Here is a 21665-nt window from a genome sequence, read left to right on the forward strand (position 1 = left end):
ATAAATAAACAGTGCTGCGCGAATATATAATCACAAATTGCACTACATATATCAAATCCGTGTGTAATATGCAATATTAAAGTGCCAAATAGTGCCAATAAATATATATGAATAAGAGCAAGTCCGTGTATAATATATCTTGTTGAAGCCTGATGCCACACACTGCACTTCCCCGCAGGGCTCTCCCGCTCTGTGGTCAGGGCCTGGAAGGCGCCTCTCTCCACCTGCTTGGTGCCTCCCCCACAGCCACTCCAGGGCCTCAGTCACAAGAAGAAGGGCCCCCGGCTGCACCAGGCACCTGGCCGGGTTCTGCTGACAGCACTCTCCCACACTGGGCACCCGCAGCGAGATCCGCCAGAGTTGCAAACTCTGAAAAGGATTCAGGGGGAACAGAAGGTGCCACTGCACACCAGAAGGCTCCCCCCGTGGGTTCCGCCGATGATGGGAATTCCTCCTTTTGCGTCCTAGCGCAACAGCTGGTCCACACTTAAGAGGAGGTGCTGGAGGGTCCCTGGAGGGGCTCCCAGAGCAGCGCCGAACCTGGGGAGTCACGTCGGAGCTCAAGCACTCCAGAGGCCAAGATCTCCGACCACATGTGGTGGCAGGAGGGGGGAGAGAGCACCCCTCTGCCTGACTCCCTCCAGCAGCCCAGTAACCTGTTCCTGCAGCCAGGCATGTCCATCACTAGCCGCAGTGTGTCACTTGCGACAGCAAGATTTCAACATCCAGGCTCTCTCCTCACAACTACTTCCCACTTTCCCAACTTCTGAAGCCCCACCTGCTCCATACTTTTTACTAACCTGGTAAGTATCACCTCTTTAAATTACTTTTGACCCCCCACAGCTCCAAACCCCTTTTTAACCCAGTCATGCCGGCCCTGCGTCTAGGCTTCTTTCTTCTACTCCGGGCCTAACTTTTCAAGCATTATATTATAAAGTGTGGGTATAACCTCTATACATAAATGAGTTGCAATTATGAAGCTTTAAAAAGTTTTACAATATCATCAAAATCCACAAACTTGGAAATAAAGGTCCCAGAGCCAGACTTCAAGATGTAGTGAAGATGCAACCTCTGTAACCTCTATATCTTCATTTATGAGCTGGCTTCATTAAAATTTTATGTTATGGTAACCCCTTCAGATGTTTCTATAACCAACTACAATGAACTTCAGTAATTTAAAGCTTTATGATAGGGACTTGTGATACAAGTGAGGGGAGGCAGGGGTTTTGGGGCAACTTAGAACATTTTTTCCTTTGACCTTCATGTCACTAGGCCTTGATCTTTTATATTGCATTTTTATTAAACGCTTGTAAGGGGTCTTAAAGAGTAAATGGTTCTTTTTTTTAACAGTCTGGGCTCTCTGTAACTGGAAAAGTTATTGGCAAGTTTGGATAAAGGACACATGAACAGGAGATACAAGAGGAGCATAGTGACACTAGCTCCCTTTTTTGTTTCCCCTGCAGAAGAGGAGGTATTCGCAAATGTAGAATAGATGGAAAGGTAGTAACCAGCTCTGTCATGCTAAAGAGTGTGCACCTTGCTGCAGTATCTATAGTATCATGAGTTTTAGGTACTGGGGTAGATATATTAAAACTGGAGCACTCCGAATCTGATGAGGGTAAGTATGCAATAGTAGGCATGCAATGCCAAGCAGCTGCAAGCAAAGCCAGCAGAATATTAGCATGCATGAAAAAAAGGGATTTACCCCTGAGATAAAAAGATAATTCTGGCACTCTACAAGACTCTGGTCTGGCAGGATCTTGAGTATACCATCCAGTTCTAAGTACCAGTCCTCAGGAAACATGTACTGGAACTGGAGAGAGTCCAGAGAAGGACAACAAAGCTAATAAAGGAACTGGAGGACCTCGGTTGTGAGGAAAGGCTACAAGCATTATTCTCTCTAAGGGAAGAGACGCATGAGAGGAGATATGATAGTGACATACAAATATCCTACTGGTGACCTTAGCATAGGGGAAAAAAATTTCAGTGGGAGGGAGTTTAAAAAGACATGGGGTCATTCTCTGAAATTGGAAGAGAAGTGGTTAACCTTAAACTGCATAGAGAATTCTTTACTGTCAGAGTGGCAAGGATGTGGAATTCCCTTCCACAAGCATTGGTATCAGCAGGGAGCATTGATAGTTTAAAAAACTATTAGATGAGCATCTTAATGTTTGCAACATACAGGGATATGGAATTTACTATTGACATGAACACACTACAGGTTTAACTGGATGGACTGGTGTGATTATTCAATCTTACCAACTATGTAACTATGTAATATGTGGTTGCAACTAAATAGGATGCAAAGTGCTCTTTTGCCTTTGGAGCCTAAGGAGGTAATGGAGGACCAGTATGATGGCATTCTTAGGGGAACCTGTTCTGGGGAAGCTAGGAGTCTAGATAGGCCCAGTCTCTGGGCAAGTTGAATGTTATAGATTGGTGCATTGGATAACAAGGTCAATATACTTGTACAAGTACTTTGCTGCTTTATGTGTTTTAGCCTACATGTTTGGCATAGTACACATGTGTGACTCAACAGACTATGTTAATCAGAGCTGGGCTGAAGGGTAGGCAGAAGACATGACCCCACTGAGTTCTTCAGAAGGAGGAGGCATAAAAAAGGTAGGACCTGCAAACTCTGCTGTCAGCAGTAGCATATTAGTAGTTCAGAGCTTATGGGGGAAGGATTACATTTTAAACCTTCTTACCTTGGGTGCTAAAGGACCTTCTCTTGACACTGCTAGTAATTCTCATAGTTTACCCATCCACATGCAGAACACTTCTGGAGGTTTAAGTACTATAGCTTAAACTAATTAGTAAAAAATAGATGCAGTTTCCAGTTTTCAGTTATTTCAGATATTTCAGATATCATATTTACTGTGTGTGTTAGTTTATTTAAAAAAAAAAAAAGTTTAATTTTTTTAATCTAACCTGGTAATCCTGCCACAAAGGTCTTTGTTCAGGTACTTCCTGTGATAGAGAGAAAACATGTCTCCCAGTTGGGTTCATGTCTGGTCACTCTATCATATGGGCTTCCAGTGGAGACTATAAGTGGCCATGCCTATACACATTCTGAAGACATACTCAACTGTTGTCACTATCTGGAAACCCACCCCGGGCCACGAAATGCAGCTATTACTAGAGCAAGTGCATATAGACAGAAACTAGCTGTTATAAGCACTTCCTGTTGTAGGGTGACCATGCTCTGTCCATGTATCGGAGTTGGATTCCTGTGTTGTCTCCCTGTCACATGGGCTTCCAATGGAGACTACAAATGGTCATGCCTACACACATTGCGAAGACATAGTCAACTGTTGTCACTATCTGGGCCATGATATGTAGCCATTACTAGAGCAACTGCATATAGACAGAAAGCAGCTGTTATAGCCACTTCTTGGTATTGGGTGACAATGCTTTGTCCATGTCTCCCAGTTGGATTCCTGCATTGTTATCCTGTCAAATGAGCTTTCAATGGAAACTACAAATGGTCATGCCTACACATATTGCGAAGACAAAGTTCACTGTTGTCACCTGGAAGCCCGCCCTAGGTCATGATATATAGCCATTATTAGAGCTATTGCATAGACCAGTCTCTGGCCTCAGGAAACCCCTGCTAAAAATGACTGTGTCTACAACTCATGATACATTAGTGTGGTGGTCAGTGGAAAGAATGCTCCTTATGTTTGCGGTCATTGGGAAGAATTACCCCCTTACAGATATTTAACCACTTTACCACCGGAGGATTTTGCTGTCTTACTCCTGGGCCACTTTTTGCGATTCGGCACTGTGCGAATTTAACTGACAATTGCGCGGTCGTGCGACGCCATACCTGAATGAAATTGGCTTCCTTTTTTTCCCCACAAACAGAGCTTTCTTTTGGTGGTATTTGATCACCTGTGCGATTTTTACTTTTTGCGCTATAAACAAAAAATAGCGTAAATTTTGAAAAAATAATATTTTTCAGATTTTTTTATATGAAATTCCCCCCCAAAAAAATGTAAAAATCAAAATTTTTTTAAATTTTTGGCCAATTTGTTTTCTGCTACCTATGTTTGGTAAAAAAAAATCGCAATAAGCGTATTTTGATTGGTTTGCGCAAAAGTTATTGCGTTTACTAACTAAGGGAAAGATTTATGTCATTTTTGGTGTTTTTTTTTTTAACGAGTAATGGCGGCGATCTGCGATTTTTTTTGCGGGACTGCGACATTGCGGCGGACAGATCGGACCCCTGACTGACATTTTTGACACTTTTGGGGGTACCAGTGACATTACTGCAGTAATCAGTGCTATAAATATGCACTGTTACTGTAAAAATGACACTGGCAGTGAAGGGGTTAATTTTATTGGAGAGGGAGGGGTTAATGTATGCCTGGTGCTTACTGACGTGTGTGGGGGGGAGGTGACTATGTGACACAAGGACAGATCGAGGGTTCAGCTATGCTGAACCCTGCAATCTGACCCTGCCTGTCACTTCGGAGATCCGCCCGCTTGTGTTTACACAGGCGGGCGGATCTCCACACTCGATCCCCCGACGATCGGGGAAGAGCAGCGGCGATAGCCGCTGCTCCTCCCCTGGCCCGACTCCCGCTGTGACTGAATACAGCGGGAGCAAACCTCCGGCGGCGCGCGTGCGCCGCCTAGAAGGGGGAGGGTCTGCCGACGTAGGTCTACGTCGTCAGACCTACAAGAGCCACTTTGCCGCAGTACAGCTCTAGTGAGCAGCGGCAAAGTGGTTAAAAAGATCTTTGCTGTGAGTGGGAACTTATCTGAGAAGCAGAAATTGCTCATTGCTCAACCATTTGTTAAACCTTAGGGTTCCATAGAACCCTGGTTGAGAAACCTTGGCATAGACAGATACCGGTAGTAGCTGCAAAAAGGCAGAAAATGATCAGCAGGACTGAAGTAGAAAAAAAGGATAAAATGACCTTCAGATGCAGGTCTAATGTACATATACAGGCTCAAAAATAGAACAGTAATATGGAACAATTTATTTCTTAAAAAGAAGTTATAAAGCATTAGTCAGAATAAAATGACACATAACGGCATGATTACAGGAGCTGTTAATGAGAAACAGTTCTGTACCCACTAAAGAAGCTAACAGAAGGCATAGCTCTAGGGCGTAGTCACAGGGTGTGTAAATGATGGGTAAAAAAACATAATTCCCCCTTTTCCTCCCGCCTCAAACACACTTCTCAAAGAAGCATTTCTTACAGAAAGGAACATTTAATGTCAGACGTGTAATGCGGCATCACACTAACAGAGACCCCTCTGTCTATCCTACTCACTTCCAGACACACCCAGATGGAAAAAGTGATCCAGCAGCAGTCCTACAAATTAAATGTGGCCCTCCCCCCACGCCCCACACACCTCCTACAACGACCCGTCACTGGGATGCTATGAATGAACATGGTTAGAACCTATTGAAGTCACAGGCCACATAGACACTGACCTTTTAATCAATAAAATATGTTACTGTCATTGAGTCGCAGTGCTGGTTTAAGTACAGCTAAACATGTCAATTGGTTAAGTAAAGCAGCTGAAGACGGAATCCTTAGATATATAGCAGAGATCCTCAGCTCAGACTACATAAATGCTATATAACTGCAACTGATCCGGATGGAGCGATAATACAGGGAGATTGATGTTGCAGTTTACCATGTGTGTGGCCATCACTAAAAAACATTTTTATTTTATTCTTTCTACTTATGTTCAAGCCCTGTCATTGCTTTACTACCAGAAAACAAATGTAGATGAAATATTTTACTATCAATGTTTTTTTTGTTGGACGGTGTTCTTTTAAATAGTATGGTGTAAAGAACAATTATGAATGTGTAGCACTACTCCCAAGGGAGCTGCTGGTGACGGGTATCCAATGGGTTACCATTAGCAATGGTAGAACGTTCTGGCATGTTTCCAAGTGTTTTTACCTTAGACAAGGACCAATCCAGTTTCTTTGGTTTTTTAGGTTTTGTTAGGAACTCGGATAGGAGAAGGGATGAGTGAGATACTCCAACAGAACTAAACTATGCACAATAGGCTGGGACGACTTGAATAAATGCTTGTTAACGCTGAGTAACGCTGAATACACTGAAATTGAGCTAGTCACAGCAAGGCCGCTGCTTCACTTTGCCCGTGGCTATGAAAGGTTCTCTTTAAGCTTCCTGAGGTAATTCTGTCCTAAGGCAAGCTATTCCTTAAAGCGGAGTTCTGGCCTATTTTGCAACTTTAGTGATTCCTGGAGTGCTGATCAACAATTGGGCATTTTCAATTTTTTTTGGGGGTCCCTTACCTTATTTTCAGGGCATTTTTGATTGTATTTCCTCCTTCTCCCCCCTCTGTGGCCACGGCCACGACATCACTTCCGCGTTTGCATTGCATCCTGGGAGCTGTTTCTCAACACTCTCAGGAGGCTGGAATCAGGAAGAACTCCCAGAACACTCCCTGGAATCAGGAAGAAGGACACAGCAGATTAGACTGTGGCTTCAGGTGCCCCCATTTAAGATGGCCGCGCCCAGACAGTAAGATTTTGACTAAAATCCAATACCGTACAACTTGTAAGTATGAGAATAGCAGTTCTGTAAAGGGCGATGGATTAGAATTATAGGGGTATTTTTCGTTAAAAAAGGTATTTGAGGCCGGAACTCGGCTTTAACGTAGACTGTACTGCTGAATAACTTCAGGGCCCTTCCTGATGTCCCCTTTATTCCTAAACTTCAGGGCTTAACAACTTGGCACCCCCTTTACTGTAACACTCTGGGTTAACTGGCTCCTTGATCCCTTTGACCTACTGGAGTGGTCCCCTTTCCTAGGCAGACCCCTGGGCAGATCCGTGAATACTCACGACGCTGTTTTTCCTGAAGTCCTCTGCCCAGCAGCTCCACTTGGTCAGCACACAGGATCCTGTCAGCTCAGCTCAACCCCTGGTCCCTAGGCTGACTGCCTGGACCACCTTCCTCACTTCAGCCGGAGGAGAGACAGCCGTCCACCTCCTCCTGGGACTTTGCTCCCGCCAAAAGACTCCCTGTCACATGCCCCCCTCAGATTTATTCCCAATCCCAGGATGCATTGCAGCAATGCCCACCCACTGGGACAGTCATAAACCCTGGTGTGCTATTGGCTAGGTTTCCTCCACTGTCTAACAAGGTCCCTCATTGGATACAGTGGGGAGACTCCCTAGACTCAACAGGTCACACCTAGAAGCATGTGACAGGCTAACTAACAGATCAGGCCCACATATATGCTTTGCCTAGCACCTACCCAGGAGGGTGCTACACATGGAAATTGTAACCACCTATTAGATTGCAGCTTTAGGCAGCTTAGTGCAAAGTAGACAAAGAACAATTAGTTTTAATTGGTTGCCATGGGCATCTGTACTTTAAAAAGTGCCAGTTGCATCTATTTAGCCCTGAGGAATCTTTGAAATAATTTTTAGGTTATCTGGAAACCCCTGCTGAAATGACTTATACCTACAGGTCATAGTAGCCTGATCAATTCCTTAAAAAAAGTTTTACATTAAAAGAAAAACAAAAACAAAAAAACAAAACGCTAAGCTGGTTCTAAAGTTTAAATGTTTATTTACCTTAATACATTTTCTGTAATAAAGTGTTTGTAAACCTACCTGTTTATCTGCAGCCTTCTATTCTCTACAGTCATTCAAATTGCAGAATTTATACAGCTTGTCTGGTTTCCAGGAGCTGTAATTACACCCTGCAGTGCTCAGTGAGGAGAGCTCTGAGAGGTGATTGGAGGGAAGGGTCAAACCCCTCCCCTTCACACAGCACAGAGGAATGGAGTTGAGGATATCAATTGCAGGCTGTGAGCTGGAGCTCCCTTCTCTCTCACCTTTTTACCCCTTGGTGTCAGGAAAACTTGTCAGAAGTGATTCATGCGGATAGTAGAGGCAAGAGGCATTAGACAGAAATGCCACTGGTTGAGACAAAGGGATATGCTTTGTTCATATTTCATGTCGGAGGAGGAGGAAACTAGAGGAGTAAGTCAGCCTGTATAGGGTAATGCAGACTGTCTCAGGCACTTTGATGAATGAGGCCAAGCTGAAACAGGTCTTCTCCTATGCCTGTTGAAAATGATCGTTCAGCCAACCTTTGGGGACACTGTCTATGTGGACTTAGGGGGAGTGCAATATTATAGAATACAGGCCATTTAAGCAGAACTCCACGCAGAATGGTTTTTGAGGCATGTGGTTTTCAAAAATGTACCTCTAATGAGCTGAATCTCAGGTCCAGATTACTACTCAATTGTATAAAAAGCTTTACAATACTTTAATTTGGAAAGTAGAGCAATGACTATACTTAACCACTTGCCGTCTGCTCACTAGAGCTGTACTGCGGCAAAGTGGCTCTTGTAGGTCTGACGACGTAGACCTACGTCGGCAAACACTCCCCCTTCTCGGCGGCGCGCGCGCGCTGCTGGAGGCTCGCTCCTGTTGTGTTCAGTCACAGCGGGAGTCGGGCCAGGGGAGGAGCAGCGGCGATCGCCGCTGCTCTTCCCCGATCGTCGGGGAGTCGAGTCTGGAGATCCGCCCGCTTGTGTAAACACAAGCGGGCGGATCTCCTAAGTGACAGGCAGGGTCAGATTGCAGGGTTCCTTGTGTTCCAGGTGTCCTTGTGTCACTCAGTCACCTCCCCCCACACACGTCAGTAAGCACCAGGCATACATTAACCCCAGTGGCGGTTCTACATTAAATTGCTCCCCGGGAAAGACTCCCTCCCAGCGCCCCCCCCCCCCCAAAAAAAAAATAAAACATGACAACATAACAATAAATGCAGAGTGCCACAGCATTGCCCCCAATAAATGCAGAGTGCCACAGCATTGCCCCCAATAAATACAGAGTGCCACAGCATTGCCCCCAATAAATGCAGAGTGCCACAGCAATGCCCCCAATAAATGCAGAGTGCCACAGCATTGTTGCCCCCAATAAAAGCAGAGTGCCACAGCATTGTTGCCCCCAATAAAAGCAGAGTGCCACAGCATTGCCCCCAATAAAAGCAGAGTGCCACAGCATTGCCCCCAATAAATGCAGAGTGCCACAGCAATGCCCCCAATAAATGCACAGTGCCACAGCAATGCCCCCAATAAATGCACAGTGCCACAGCATTGTTGCCCCCAATAAATGCAGAGTGCCACAGCATTGTTGCCCCCAATAAATGCAGAGTGCCACAGCATTGTTGCCCCCAATAAATGCAGAGTGCCACAGCATTGTTGCCCCCAATAAACGCATTGCCCCTTTTCAATGCAGAGCGCCACAGCACTGCCCCCTTTAATGCAGAGTGCCACAGCATTGCCCCTTTTCAATGCAGAGCGCCACAGCACTGCCCCCTTTAATGCAGAGCACCACAGCAATGCCCCCTTTAATGCAGAGCGCCACAGCAATGCCCCCTTTAATGCAGAGCGCCACAGCAATGCCCCCTTTAATGCAGAGCGCCACAGCAATGCCCCTTTTAATGCAGAGCGCCACAGCAATGCCCCCTTTCAATGCAGAGCGCCACAGCAATGCCCCCTTTAATGCAGAGCGCCACAGCAATGCCCCCTTTAATGCAGAGCGCCACAGCAATGCCCCCTTTAATGCAGAGCGCCACAGCAATGCCCCCTTTAATGCAGAGGGCCACAGCAATGCCCCCTTTAATGCAGAGGGCCACTGCAATGCCCCCTTTAATGCAGAGCGCCACAGCAATGCCCCCTTTAATGCAGAGCGCCACAGCAATGCCCCCTTTAATGCAGAGTGCCACAGCAATGCCCCCTTTAATGCAGAGTGCCACAGCAATGTCCCCTTTAATGCAGAGCGCCACAGCAATGCCCCTTTTAATGCAGAGCGTCACAGCAATGCCCCCTTTAATGCAGAGCGCCACAGCAATGCCCCCTTTCAATGTAGAGATGCCACAGCATTGCCCCCTTTAATGCAGAGCGCCTCAGCAATGCCCCCTTTAATGCAGAGCGCCTCAGCATTGCCCCCTTTCAATGTAGAGATGCCATGCCAGAGTGCCACTTTTCAATGCAGAGCGCCAGCGTTCCCCCCCCCAGAGACCCGTCCGTGCACAGCACTTACCTCACTTCTCTTCATGTCTCTTCAGTCCTCCCGCAGCGCCTCCTCCTCGGCCAATGGCGCGTGGGGTTTGCCTTTCGGCCAATCAGGAAGCAGGAGGACCCGCTCCCTGATTGGCCAGGAGGAGGATCAGTGTGACAATAGCGAATTTTCATTCGCTATTGTCACACAATGGGCGGGCTCGGGGGGGAGCAATGCTCTGCTCCTCGGCTCGGCTGCGGCGGTTTTAGGCATGGGCGAACGGGGCTCGGGCGGTCCGGTACCATTTGATCCACGGACCGGTACCGGTCCGCGGCCCGGGCATGCCGCCCCCCACGTGTTATGAAAAAATGCCGCCCCGGGCGGCTTCCCCGTTCGCCCGTGCCTAAAACCGCCACTGATTAACCCCTCCCTCTCCAATAAAATTAACCCCTTCCCTGCCAGTGTCATTTTTACAGTAACAGTGCATATTTATAGCACTGATTACTTTAGTAATGTCACTGGTAACCCCAAAAGTGTCAAAAATGTCAGTCAAGGGTCCGATCTGTCCGCCGCAATGTCGCAGTCCCGCAAAAAAAATCACAGATCCCCGCCATTACTCGTTAAAAAAAAAAAACACCAAAAACGACAGAAATCTTTCCCTTAGTTAGTAAACGCAATAACTTTTGCGCAAACCAATCAAAATACGCTTATTGCAATTTTTTTTTTACCAAAAATATGTAGCAGGAAACAAATTGGCCTAAAATGATAAAAAAAATTTGATTTTTACATTTTTTTGGGGGGGAATATCATATAAAAAAATGTGAAAAATATTGTTAGTTTTTCAAAATTGTCGCTCTTTTTTTGTTTATAGCGCAAAAAGTAAAAATCGCACAGGTGATCAAATGCCACCAAAAGAAAGCTCTGTTTGTGGGAAAAAAATGACGTAAATTTCCTTTGGGTACGGCATTGCATGACCGCGCAATTGTCAGTTAAAGTCGCACAGTGCCGAATCGTAAAAAGTGGCCCAGACTTAAGACAGTAAAATCCTCCGGTGCTAAAGTGGTTAAGGCAGCTGTGGCTTTCATACAGAGAAGTCATAGTGTTGTATATCTGAGTCTCCTCTCCCCATGTCCATTCACAGAACACCTTGTATTCTATAACCCAATTACAGAATACACAGAGTTCTGTGAATGGACAATGGGGAGAGGAAAGGTGGGTAAAAAACACTATCAATTCCCTGTAAGAGAGTTGCTGCTCTCATAGTTATAATGGACAAAAGCATAGCGATAGCATAAATGCTAAGCAGCGAAACAGTTGTAGGATCAATCTCATTAGGGGTAACTTTTTTTTTTTTTTTTACAAACCATAAGTTTTAGAAACCTTTCTGGAGTTCTGCTTTATTTGAAATTTTAAAGGAGAAATCACTATATACATTATTTCTGGAAAGTTTTCCATTATGACGTTTATAATATTTGTTAGGGAGCTGCCATTGCTGATCTGCTGAGAGGCTGAGCCAGGTACCAGTCCAGGCTTCTGGGACATCACCCGCAGTGGGCTTTAGCCCGCTGTGGGCTAAAAACGGGTCACAGTAGTGCAAAACATACTGCACTCCTGTGATCCCCGGGAGGAGTAAAGCCAAAATGGCTTTGGCTATACTTCTACTTTAAAGTGGTTCTAAAGGCTTTTTTTCTCTTAAAATAACAAACATGTTATACTTACCTGCTCTGGTAATGGCATTGCACAGAGCGGTCCTGAACCTTTTCTTCTGGGGTACCCCCCTCGGTACTCTAGGTTCTTTCTCTCCCCCTCTTCTCTGACTGAACCAATAGCAAGTGGCTAGTTATGGGGGTACTCGGGAGAACTCGCTCCTGAGTTGGGCTGTGTGCATCCTTTGACACACACAGCGCATCTCGGCCCTGCCTCATTGAATTTGACTGACAGCAGCAGAAGCCAATGGCTCCCGCTGCTGCCTTCCAGTCCTTGTGTGAAAAAGGAGAGAGGAGAGAAGACTGCAGCCAGTGTGATATCTATCCAGGAGTGAGGTAAGTGTTTAGAGGGGGAGGAGGGCACAGCAAGTCCTGAGCTGTTTTTTACTGCAGAGAGTGTATTAAGATGGAAAAAGGAATTGCTTTACAACCACTTCAAGTGCTGCATGGTCTTGCACTTCCCTTTTTAGTTTTAAAAAGATAAGGATTAAAAATGTATCCATTGACAAAATAAAATGACACTAATGTGGTGATATACTAAAGACAAATAGACTGTTCACTTCGCAAAGCAAAGTTGCATTTTGCATTGGCAATTTCCAGAGCTTAGTGAATGAGGTGAAGCTCTGTTGAGTTTCATTATTCAGTCATTTTTAACCACTTGACCTCCAGAAGATTTACCCCCCCCCCCCTTTCACGACCAGGCCATTTTTTTGTGACTTGGCACTGCGTTGTTTTACCTGACAATTGCACTGTTGTGTGACGCTGTACCCAAACAAAATTTCTGTTCTTTTGTTCTCACAAATAAAGCTTTCTTTTGGTGGTATTTGATCAGCTCTGCGGTTTTTAGTTTTTGAGCTATGAACAAAAAAAGACCGACAATCTTGAAAAAAAAACCTCAAAGTTTTTTACTTTCTGCTATAAAACATATCTGATAAAAAATGTAAATAACCCAATATCTCCATAAATTTAGGCCAATATGTATTCTGCTACATATTTTTGGTAAAAAAAAAGCCCAAATAAGCGTTTATTGATTGGTTTGTGCAAAAGTTATAGCGTCTACAACCTTTGTGATATTTTTAGTTATTTATTTTTTTCCTTTTATATTTACTACTAGTAATGGCGGCAATTGGCGACTTATAGCGCGACTGCGATATTGCGGCAGACAATTGGACACTAAATTACACTTTTGACACTTTTTGGGAACCAGTAACACAGATACAATGATCAGTGCCAAAAATATGCACTGTTACTGTACTAATGACACTGGCTGGGGAGGAGTTAACATCGGGTGCGATCAAAGGGTTAACTGTGTACTTAGCTAGTGTGTTTGTGAACTGTAGGGGAGATGCTTTTACTAGGGGAAGGCATAGATCCATGTTCCTGCTTTGCAGAGACACAGGATCCATACCTTCCCTACTGACAGAATGGCAATTTGCCTTGTTTACAAAGGAAGATCGCCGTTCTGGCTCACTGCCTAATGATCGGCGGGTGCTGGCGGACATTAAGCCTGCTGTACCCGCAGATCAGCTCCTGCTGTGTATAATCACAGTGTCGGATCACGTACTAAAGTATGTGACCTGGCATAGCAGTGCCACCTTGCTTCAGTATAACTATGTTCTACTGACGGAAAGTGGTTAATTTTCCTTGCACACAGTTGGCTATTGTTTGCAAAGTGAAATTTCACTGCATGCACTAAGCTCTGGGAAAATTTCCATGCAAAGTGCAACATCCCATGCAAAATGCAACTTCACTTGCAAATAAAACAACCTATTTGCTTTTAGTAAATCCATTCCTAACTGCATGGTACCATTGAACCATATTATTGCTAATCAATTGTGCAGAATCAGCCTCCAGTCCCCAAAGTCTCTATGGTTACTGAACAGTGTTAAAGTGGATGTAAACCCTCACATATACACAGTGAAGTGAACACAGCCTCAGATGATACATAGAGATGAAACAAATCTCCCTATATACATTGTATTTGTTTGTGTATCTGCTGTCTTCAGATTTCTACACTCTTTAGAAAGTGTACATTGTGTTAGAAATGTTTCTTCCTGTTTCAGCACTAGGTGTGGAGTCTGCGCATGAGCTGATTGAAGGAAAGGCACCCCCCCCTCCCTTCCGCAGGCAGAGGAACTTGAAGAGCTGTGCTGTGAATAGACCAGCTCTCTGATAATCTGTCTCTAAGTCCCTTCCCTGACACAAATTTCCAGCTGCTTTTATCTCCTGTGTCAGAGAGCTTGTCAGAAGTAATTATGCTAAACTCAGAGGAACAGAGCAGCAGAAAGACATGGGACTTAGGGCTTTGGAGAGAGATAAGTAAACACTTCAGATATTTGTGTTCAGGTCAGATTTCATGAATGGGGCTTACATTCACTTTAAGAAAGGTAAAAGGGACCATAACCCGTTCTACTGTACGTCTTACTTTATTTTGATGCAGGACACTTTTCTAGCCAAAGTTTGCAACATTTACTTAAATAGGAAATCCATTAGGAACCGTAAATATAGAATATGTCTCCATAAAATAAGTTATTTTAAACATATATCTTTCAGTAATCTTTGACTTTTATTGACCCCCCCCCCTTCCTCCTTTAATGACAAGTACAGTACATTTTGTTCCTGTGCTGTGTGTGGTTCTTCCTTGTCAACATGTCACAGTTGAGTAGGTTTAACCCAAGAGTAAAGAGTACAGTGCCCATGATCAAATGAGAATGTTCTTTTTCCTGCTCCTGTGTAAACTGGCATGTCAGTCGGTATGACATAGTGGGTGAGGTGTCCCCTGGCAAAGAACATGATGTAACCCATGGTAATTAATGAGACTGGACGAAAACAGCATCACTGAAGGTTACATAGTTAGTCTGGCTAAAAAAAGTCCATCTAGTTCAACTAATAGAGGATTTTTTTAAAAATATACATATATATATATCTAACTATATATATATATATATATATATATATACATACACACACACACACACACAAACACATATGCATATATACATACATCCTATACTGTATATGTAATCCTATACCCACAGTTGATCCATAGGAAGGCAAAAAATCCCCAATAAAGCATGATCCAATTTCCAATTTGCTCAAGCAGGGGAAAAAAAGTCCTCTCTGATCCCCCAAGAGGCAATCAGATATTCCCTGGACCAACTTTGCCTATAAATATAAGCAGGACTTTTTTTTCTCATAAAATAGGTACAGGAAACTCAACCACAACCCCCCCCCCCCCTCCGACACATACACCTTCCAAACTGCATCAAATAGTGGGTATGGTCACATTTCCATAACAGTGGGAGGGTCCTAAATGGGCATTAAATACCAGGAGTGCATTATGTACAGAGTTCAGAGTTTGGTGGGGCTCCATGTGCAGAGTTTGGGAGTGCACTACACACAGAGTGCAGAGTTCAGGGGGGCTCCATGTGCAGAGTTTGGGAGTGCACTACACACAGAGTGCAGAGTGCAGAGTTCAGGGGGGCTCCATGTGCAGAGTTTGGGAGTGCACTGCATGCAGAGTTCAGGGAGGCTCCATGTGCAGAGTTTGGGAGTGCACTACACACAGAGTGAAGAGTTCAGGGGGGCTCCACGTGCAGAGTTTGGGAGTGCACTACACACAGAGTGCAGAGTGCAGAGTTCAGGGAGGCTCCATGTGCAGAATTTGGGAGTGCACTACACACAGAGTGCAGAGTTCAGAGGGGCTCCATGTGCAGGGTTTGGGAGTGCGCTACACCCAGAGTGCAGAATTCAGGTGGGCTCCATGTGCAGGGTTTGGGAGTGCGCTACACCCAGAGTGCAGAGTTCAGGTGGGCTCCATGTGCAGAGTTTGGGAGTGCACTACACACAGAGTGCAGAGTTCAGGGGGGCTCCATGTGCAGAGTTTGGGAGTGCACTACACACAGAGTGCAGAGTTCAGGGAGGCTCCATGTGCAGAGTTTGGGAGTGCGCTACACACAGAGTGCAGAGTTCAGGGGGGCTCCATGTGCAGGGTTTGGGAGTGCGCTACACCCAGAGTGCAGAGTTCAGGTGGGCTCCATGTGCAGGGCTTGGGAGTGCGCTACACACAGAGTGCAGAGTTCAGGGGGGCTCCATGTGCAGAGTTTGGGAGTGCACTACACACAGAGTGCAGAGTTCAGGGAGGCTCCATGTGCAGAGTTTGGGAGTGCGCTACACACAGAGTGCAGAGTTCAGGGGGGCTCCATGTGCAGAGTTTGGGAGTGCGCTACACCCAGAGTGCAGAGTTCAGGTGGGCTCCATGTGCAGGGTTTGGGAGTGCGCTACACCCAGAGTGCAGAGTTCAGGTGGGCTCCATGTGCAGGGTTTGGGAGTGCGCTACACACAGAGTGCAGAGTTCAGGGGGGCTCCATGTGCAGAGTTTGGGAGTGCACTACACACAGAGTGCAGAGTTCAGGGAGGCTCCATGTGCAGAGTTTGGGAGTGTGCTACACACAGAGTGCAGAGTTCAGGGGGGCTCCATGTGCAGAGTTCGGGAGTGCGCTACACACAGAGTGCAGAGCTCAGCCTTCTTCCACAGCTGCTTACCTCTGCACCCCCCATCCACATCTCAATTTCACCTCTTTTCTTCTCTAGTACCTCTCCGCACACTGTGGGTGGCTCCACCTCTCTCGCTTGCAGGGAGATCATCCAGTAGGTGTGTCCGCATCCCCACTGCACCCTGAGCAGCTGCATCTCCATTGTCCCCATCCTGCACTCAGTAAGAGCCACTCAAGAGATAAGATCTATGGAAGCCATTGGGAGACAAGCTGTCACTTGTAAACACAGAAGCCAGACCCCTGTGTTTACAAGTGATAGTGGTGAGCAGGGAACAGAGGGCCTGAGCCAAAGGTGGTGGAACTGAGTTCCACATGATCCCATAGAGCCCAGGGCAACCGTCCCTCCTGCCCACCCTTGTCCCAGTCCTGCTCAAACCTTTGGGTAGTATGAAGGGAATCCAAAGAGCATGTCGCTCAGGAACAAGATAAAGCCCTAATTAGTAATATGATAACATTTAATTTAGACTAGAAATGGGAATAAGGTTTTAAAGCAGTATTAAAGCCAAAGTATACATTTATTATAGTGCAGCTTACCAATTCTTGTGATGTGATGGCTGCATTCATTTACTTATATAGGCTTTTGTTCTTCTAATTTCATCTAATGATTCAGCCAGCAAGTCTGTTGTTTTTAAAAAGCACAAGCTCTCCAGCAGAATGTATCAATTTATATAGATGAGCCAAACCATTTAACACTGGCAGGGGTGCTTAACCACTTTACGACTGCCCGCCCAAGATGTACTGCGGCAGGCAGTCGCTCCCAGGCAAATCGCCTTACATGTACGGCGCTCGCTCTCTCCCGTCCCCGCACCCTCAGCGGGGAAGCCGATACAGCGGGCAGGTGGCTCCGATTGTCACCTGACACTCGCAATTGTTCCCCGCTGAGAGAGGACGGTTGGCTGTTGTAAACACAGCTGACCGTTCTTCTCCCTGCAATGATCATAAAGCCCCATGATCCTTAGTTAGTAGACACGATAACTTTTGAACAAATCAATCAAAATATGCTTATTGCGTTTTTTTTTTTTTTTTATCAAAACAGTAGCAGAAAACAAATTGGCCCTAAAATGTTAAAAATTTTGATTTCTAAATTTTTTATTTCAAGAATGTCATATAGCAGAATGTGAAAAATACAGTTTTTTTTCAAAATTGTCACTCTTATTTTGTTTATAGCGCAAAAAATAAAAATCGCACAGGTGATCAAATACCACCAAAAGAAAGCTCTGGTGGGGAAAAAAATGACATTTTATTTGGGTACAGTGTTGCACGACCTTGCTGAATCGCAAAATAGGGCCTGGTCAGGAAGGGAGTAAAATCTTCCGGGGCTGAAGTGGTTAAAATGATCAGGTTTAATTTATTCATGTAAAACTTTCATCCCAAAAGGAAAGAAAACTGTTTCATGTAACTGATTATAATGTGTGAGCCGGAGTTTGGCTTCATTGTGTTAGTGTATTTAAATCTGCTAATACATTAAACACTCCTTTCCCCTCCAGACTGACAATGCTACTGTCTGCTGTGCTTCCGGTGCTCATTCATCCAGAGTAGTGCCTCACTATTACAGGTGGTGTATTACTGGCCACATCACCAGGTGAAAACAGGAAAAAGCCAAAGAAAATAAAACAAATGCAGCCACCACATTTAATGATTAGTAAGCTGCAATAAAATACATTTTTGGTTTTGAATTTAATACTGCTTTAACAAGTATATTACAAAATAATAGACAATAGTGTAATAGTATGCACAGTGATATAAACCATTTATTATGTTTTTTGAAAAGTACCTAGCATAAGTGTGCCAAGCCTATTGCACCCCAAAGCTCAAACACGTTTGTATGTGTGTCTGCATATATAGAGCCCCGACACATTGATCTCCCTGGCAGCACAGTGAAAGAGAAGTGTATAAGCAATTCTCTTATGGCACAGCTGGTAAGAGGGAGATCTTTCCCATCTCCCTGACTGCACATATAATGCTATAATGCTAATGCACACAAGGTGAGTAGGGTGTGCCCAGGCACACCCTGCACGCCCTATGAACACGCCTATGGTACCTAGTTAGAAGATGGATAATATGCAGATACAGGAATAGTCTGAGTATTTGCATAGCTACAGTATATAGTCCACAGAGAAAATCGAATGTGTAGATGAGGAAGCACTTGGAAAGTGATGTAAGAGTTTGTGAAGACTTACTGATTAATGTGAAGAGATCATGAGAGGACGGCTTGGAACACTAACACTTGAGCTAAACTAGCTTATCAGGGAGGCTCGAGTAAAAGTCTAAAATCCTGTTTATAGAAAGCGAGACGTATAAATATATACAGGACAAATAATCTCACATTCTGACAGTCATGTGTATGTTGGCTGTGGTCTGACAGGTAATGCTGGGATTAGTAGTTCCCCCAACAATCCCAGATCTACAGCAGTGTTTCTAAACATTTTTTCAGTCAAGGCACCCTGTAAAATTATGGTCAATATCAAGGCATCCTCTAAGATTATGGACAGTCTTGAAGCACCCCATTCTAAAATGTAAAAAGCTAGTCTAATAGTTTTACATAATGCATCAACATCCACACACATAGGGCATCCAATGTTAGAGGTGATTTATTCTTCCAAATCCAATACACACTGGTACTGACTAGTATACCAATGTTTCTCTTCTCCTTCGGTTTTTCTCCATCACTCAGCTAATGTGACCCCGACGCTGATAGAGAGGAGCAGGAGAGGGTCATTGGTTGTTAGGATTCCAGTGGCTAGAAGTTTGTAATGGTGCCTGTAACTAAAAGGCAGGCATTAACCATCTGCTGGCTTGTATACAATTATGGTGCAATTTTAAGGCATTTTGCCAAGGCACCCCTGAAGAAACCTCAGGACACCCCAGGGTGCCTTGCATTGGTGTGCGCAGCCAAATGCATTAAGGTGTAAACCCCAGAGCACAAACACACACCCGTGTATATTAGCAGAGCAGTGGATGGTGTCAGTAGAGCAGAGATTGGTGTCAGTAGGGCAGCGCAGTGTTAGTAGTTTTTATTTTTATTATTTTTTAATTATTTTTTACAATTACATTTTTTTAATTGTTTAAAAAAAAAAAAAAAATGTTGGAGCCCCGTTGATGGGCTTTGGTAAAATATTAAGGATCAAAACCAGGGGTCTCAAACTGGTGGTCCTCCAGCTGGTGCAGAACTACAAGTCTCATCATGCCTCTGCCTATGGGAGTCATGCTTGTAACCAGGGCCTGGACAAGGGGTGGGTAGGAGGGTGCCCTGGGCGCCATGGTTTATTGCAGGGATAGGGGCACCTTGACCCTAACCCTAAGAGAAGGGGGGGGGCGCAGTTTGGCATCCTTGCCCTGAGCACTAGATGACCTTGTCCCGGCACTGCTTGTAACTGTCAGCCTTGCAATGTCTTATGGGAATTGTAGTTCCCATAACAGCAGGAGGGCCACCAGTTTGAGACCCCTGGTCTAAACAGAGAGAAAGGGACTGAGAACAGAGCTTCCCCTGTCCCTCTATCTACAGCTTTAGCTGCACTGGATAGTGAACAAATGGGAAGTGCTCCTGTTTATTCACAAACTGAAGCATAGTAAACATAGTTTAAGAATAAACACAGGAGCGACCGATCACTCAATGTGTTCAATCATTCATCTATCCTGAATCATCCTCCGCAGCAGCGGGCGGGAGAGGAAGGAAGCTGGCAGCACTGCAGGGGGAGACAGGGGGCACATGAAAGCAGGTGGAATTTGGCACTGCACAGGGGGATTAGGGTGTGCCCAGGCACCACCGGCACACCCTGTGCGCACGCCTATGGTGCCTTGGCACTCTGGTTGAAAAAGGCTGCTCTACAGGTTTTAGATTCCTCTTCTCTCCTAGTCCTTATGATAGGCAGCTATCTCTGCCTGATAGATCATTTGATTACTGACCATGGATGCCGGAATGAGAAAATGACTCTACCTGTGATTGAGAGGTCGTTCTTCACCGTGAGGCACCTATGTGCATTTCATATGAAAAGAGAGAAGTAAAGCAGAGCTGTATTCATTATTCAGAAGAGTACAGCAAGCTCTGTAAACAATTTATAAGGAATAAAGAGATGTGAACGTCAATGGTAATAAAAGACTTGCCCGCGTAACTGAAGGATGGAGAAATGAATGATGCATTCTAATTGATGTATGGGAGCGCGGTGTGGAAATGCATGCGTTTACAAAGTAAGAAGTTACCAAGTGTAAGACAAATAGCAAGGAAAGGCAGCAGCTGTGCATCATTATATCTCAAGAAGTCTTGGAGTCATAACAGTTCATTCTATACAGAGAGGCGAGTAAAGAGTGCAGTACAGAGCGCAGTAATCATGTGCAAGGAAAAGTTTCATGAAAGTTTTTCCCGTCTAGAGACCTCTTCACATGCCAGTCTATACGCTGTCCCTCTCTGTCCCCCCAACTGCACCCATCATCACCCAAACCGTTACCTTCACATCCCATGTCTTGCAGTATTCCCCCCAGGAGCAGCAGAAGCAGCAAGCAGTGTCCTCCAGCCATGGTACAGCTACTGCACAGTGCAGACACAGAGTGAGTGTGCGAGGGACTCACGTTACATTAGGGTCCCACCCTGTCTGCTTAACCCCTACACCGCACACCGTGTGAACAACTTTGCTGGACCTTTTTTGGCGGATACTCGAACTGTGCTGCGTTGTGTCATTGATTTGCGTTACGTCGTTTCAACGAGAACGCCATTTACAATTGCTCTGTGTGCGAGCTACACAGAGGGCTGACTGTAAGGCACTGTGATGCCTTTGAAAGCCTGTACGCCTTTTCAGCTGACCTATGGGCTTGTCTCAATGTAGGATACCGATAGATTTTTTTTTTTTTTTTCATACCAGACCCCAGTACACAAGATCTGAAAATTGGATGGAAGATCGTCCGTTTTTTTTTTTTTTTTTTTGCATGCTAGTCGCATATCGAACATGAAGAGTTTACTAAAGTTACGAAAATTCGGAAATTATGCCATGTGTTTTGTAATGTATTTATATTGTGTTTTTGAACGACAACTGTACTGATGAAACGAAAATTAGACAATATGGTATTGTACAAATAAAATTTTTGTGCTTGTTCGATCAGATAATATCGAATGAACTGTCATGATCGGCTCTCAAAAGCTGTGTACTAACGATCAGATTATCATACGATCGATTTGAAATCTGTATTTTTCGTACCATTTTCTGATTGTGTGTACGGGCCATTAGGTTTAGATTCAGAATACTTTATTGATTCCGTAACTTGCTGCAACACTTCAATTTATTTATCCTCTGTGCCAAAGACATCACAGACAGTGCAGGGTACAGTAAAGGTTGATGCGTTACACACTGTGGCTATCAATTACTCATAACCTCATAGTCATTGGTATGA

The 21665-nt window shown here is 44.8% G+C and overlaps 1 protein-coding gene across 1 annotated transcript in view; it reads right to left on the reverse strand.

Annotated features, from left to right (window-relative positions):
* The window catches only part of CSPG4 (chondroitin sulfate proteoglycan 4), a 179741-nt gene extending 158904 nt beyond the window's left edge, over window positions 1–20837 (reverse strand). Inside the window, exon 1 of the mRNA XM_082253192.1 lies at window positions 20729–20837. Coding sequence (XP_082109318.1) covers window positions 20729–20798 — 70 coding nt within the window. The 5' untranslated portion in view covers window positions 20799–20837. The remainder of the gene's footprint in view (window positions 1–20728) is intronic.
* Between the last annotated feature and the right edge of the window lie 828 nt (window positions 20838–21665).

The sequence above is a fragment of the Pelophylax lessonae genome, assembly GCF_965119305.1.
Source record: "Pelophylax lessonae genome assembly, chromosome: 4".
NCBI lineage: Eukaryota > Metazoa > Chordata > Amphibia > Anura > Ranidae > Pelophylax > Pelophylax lessonae.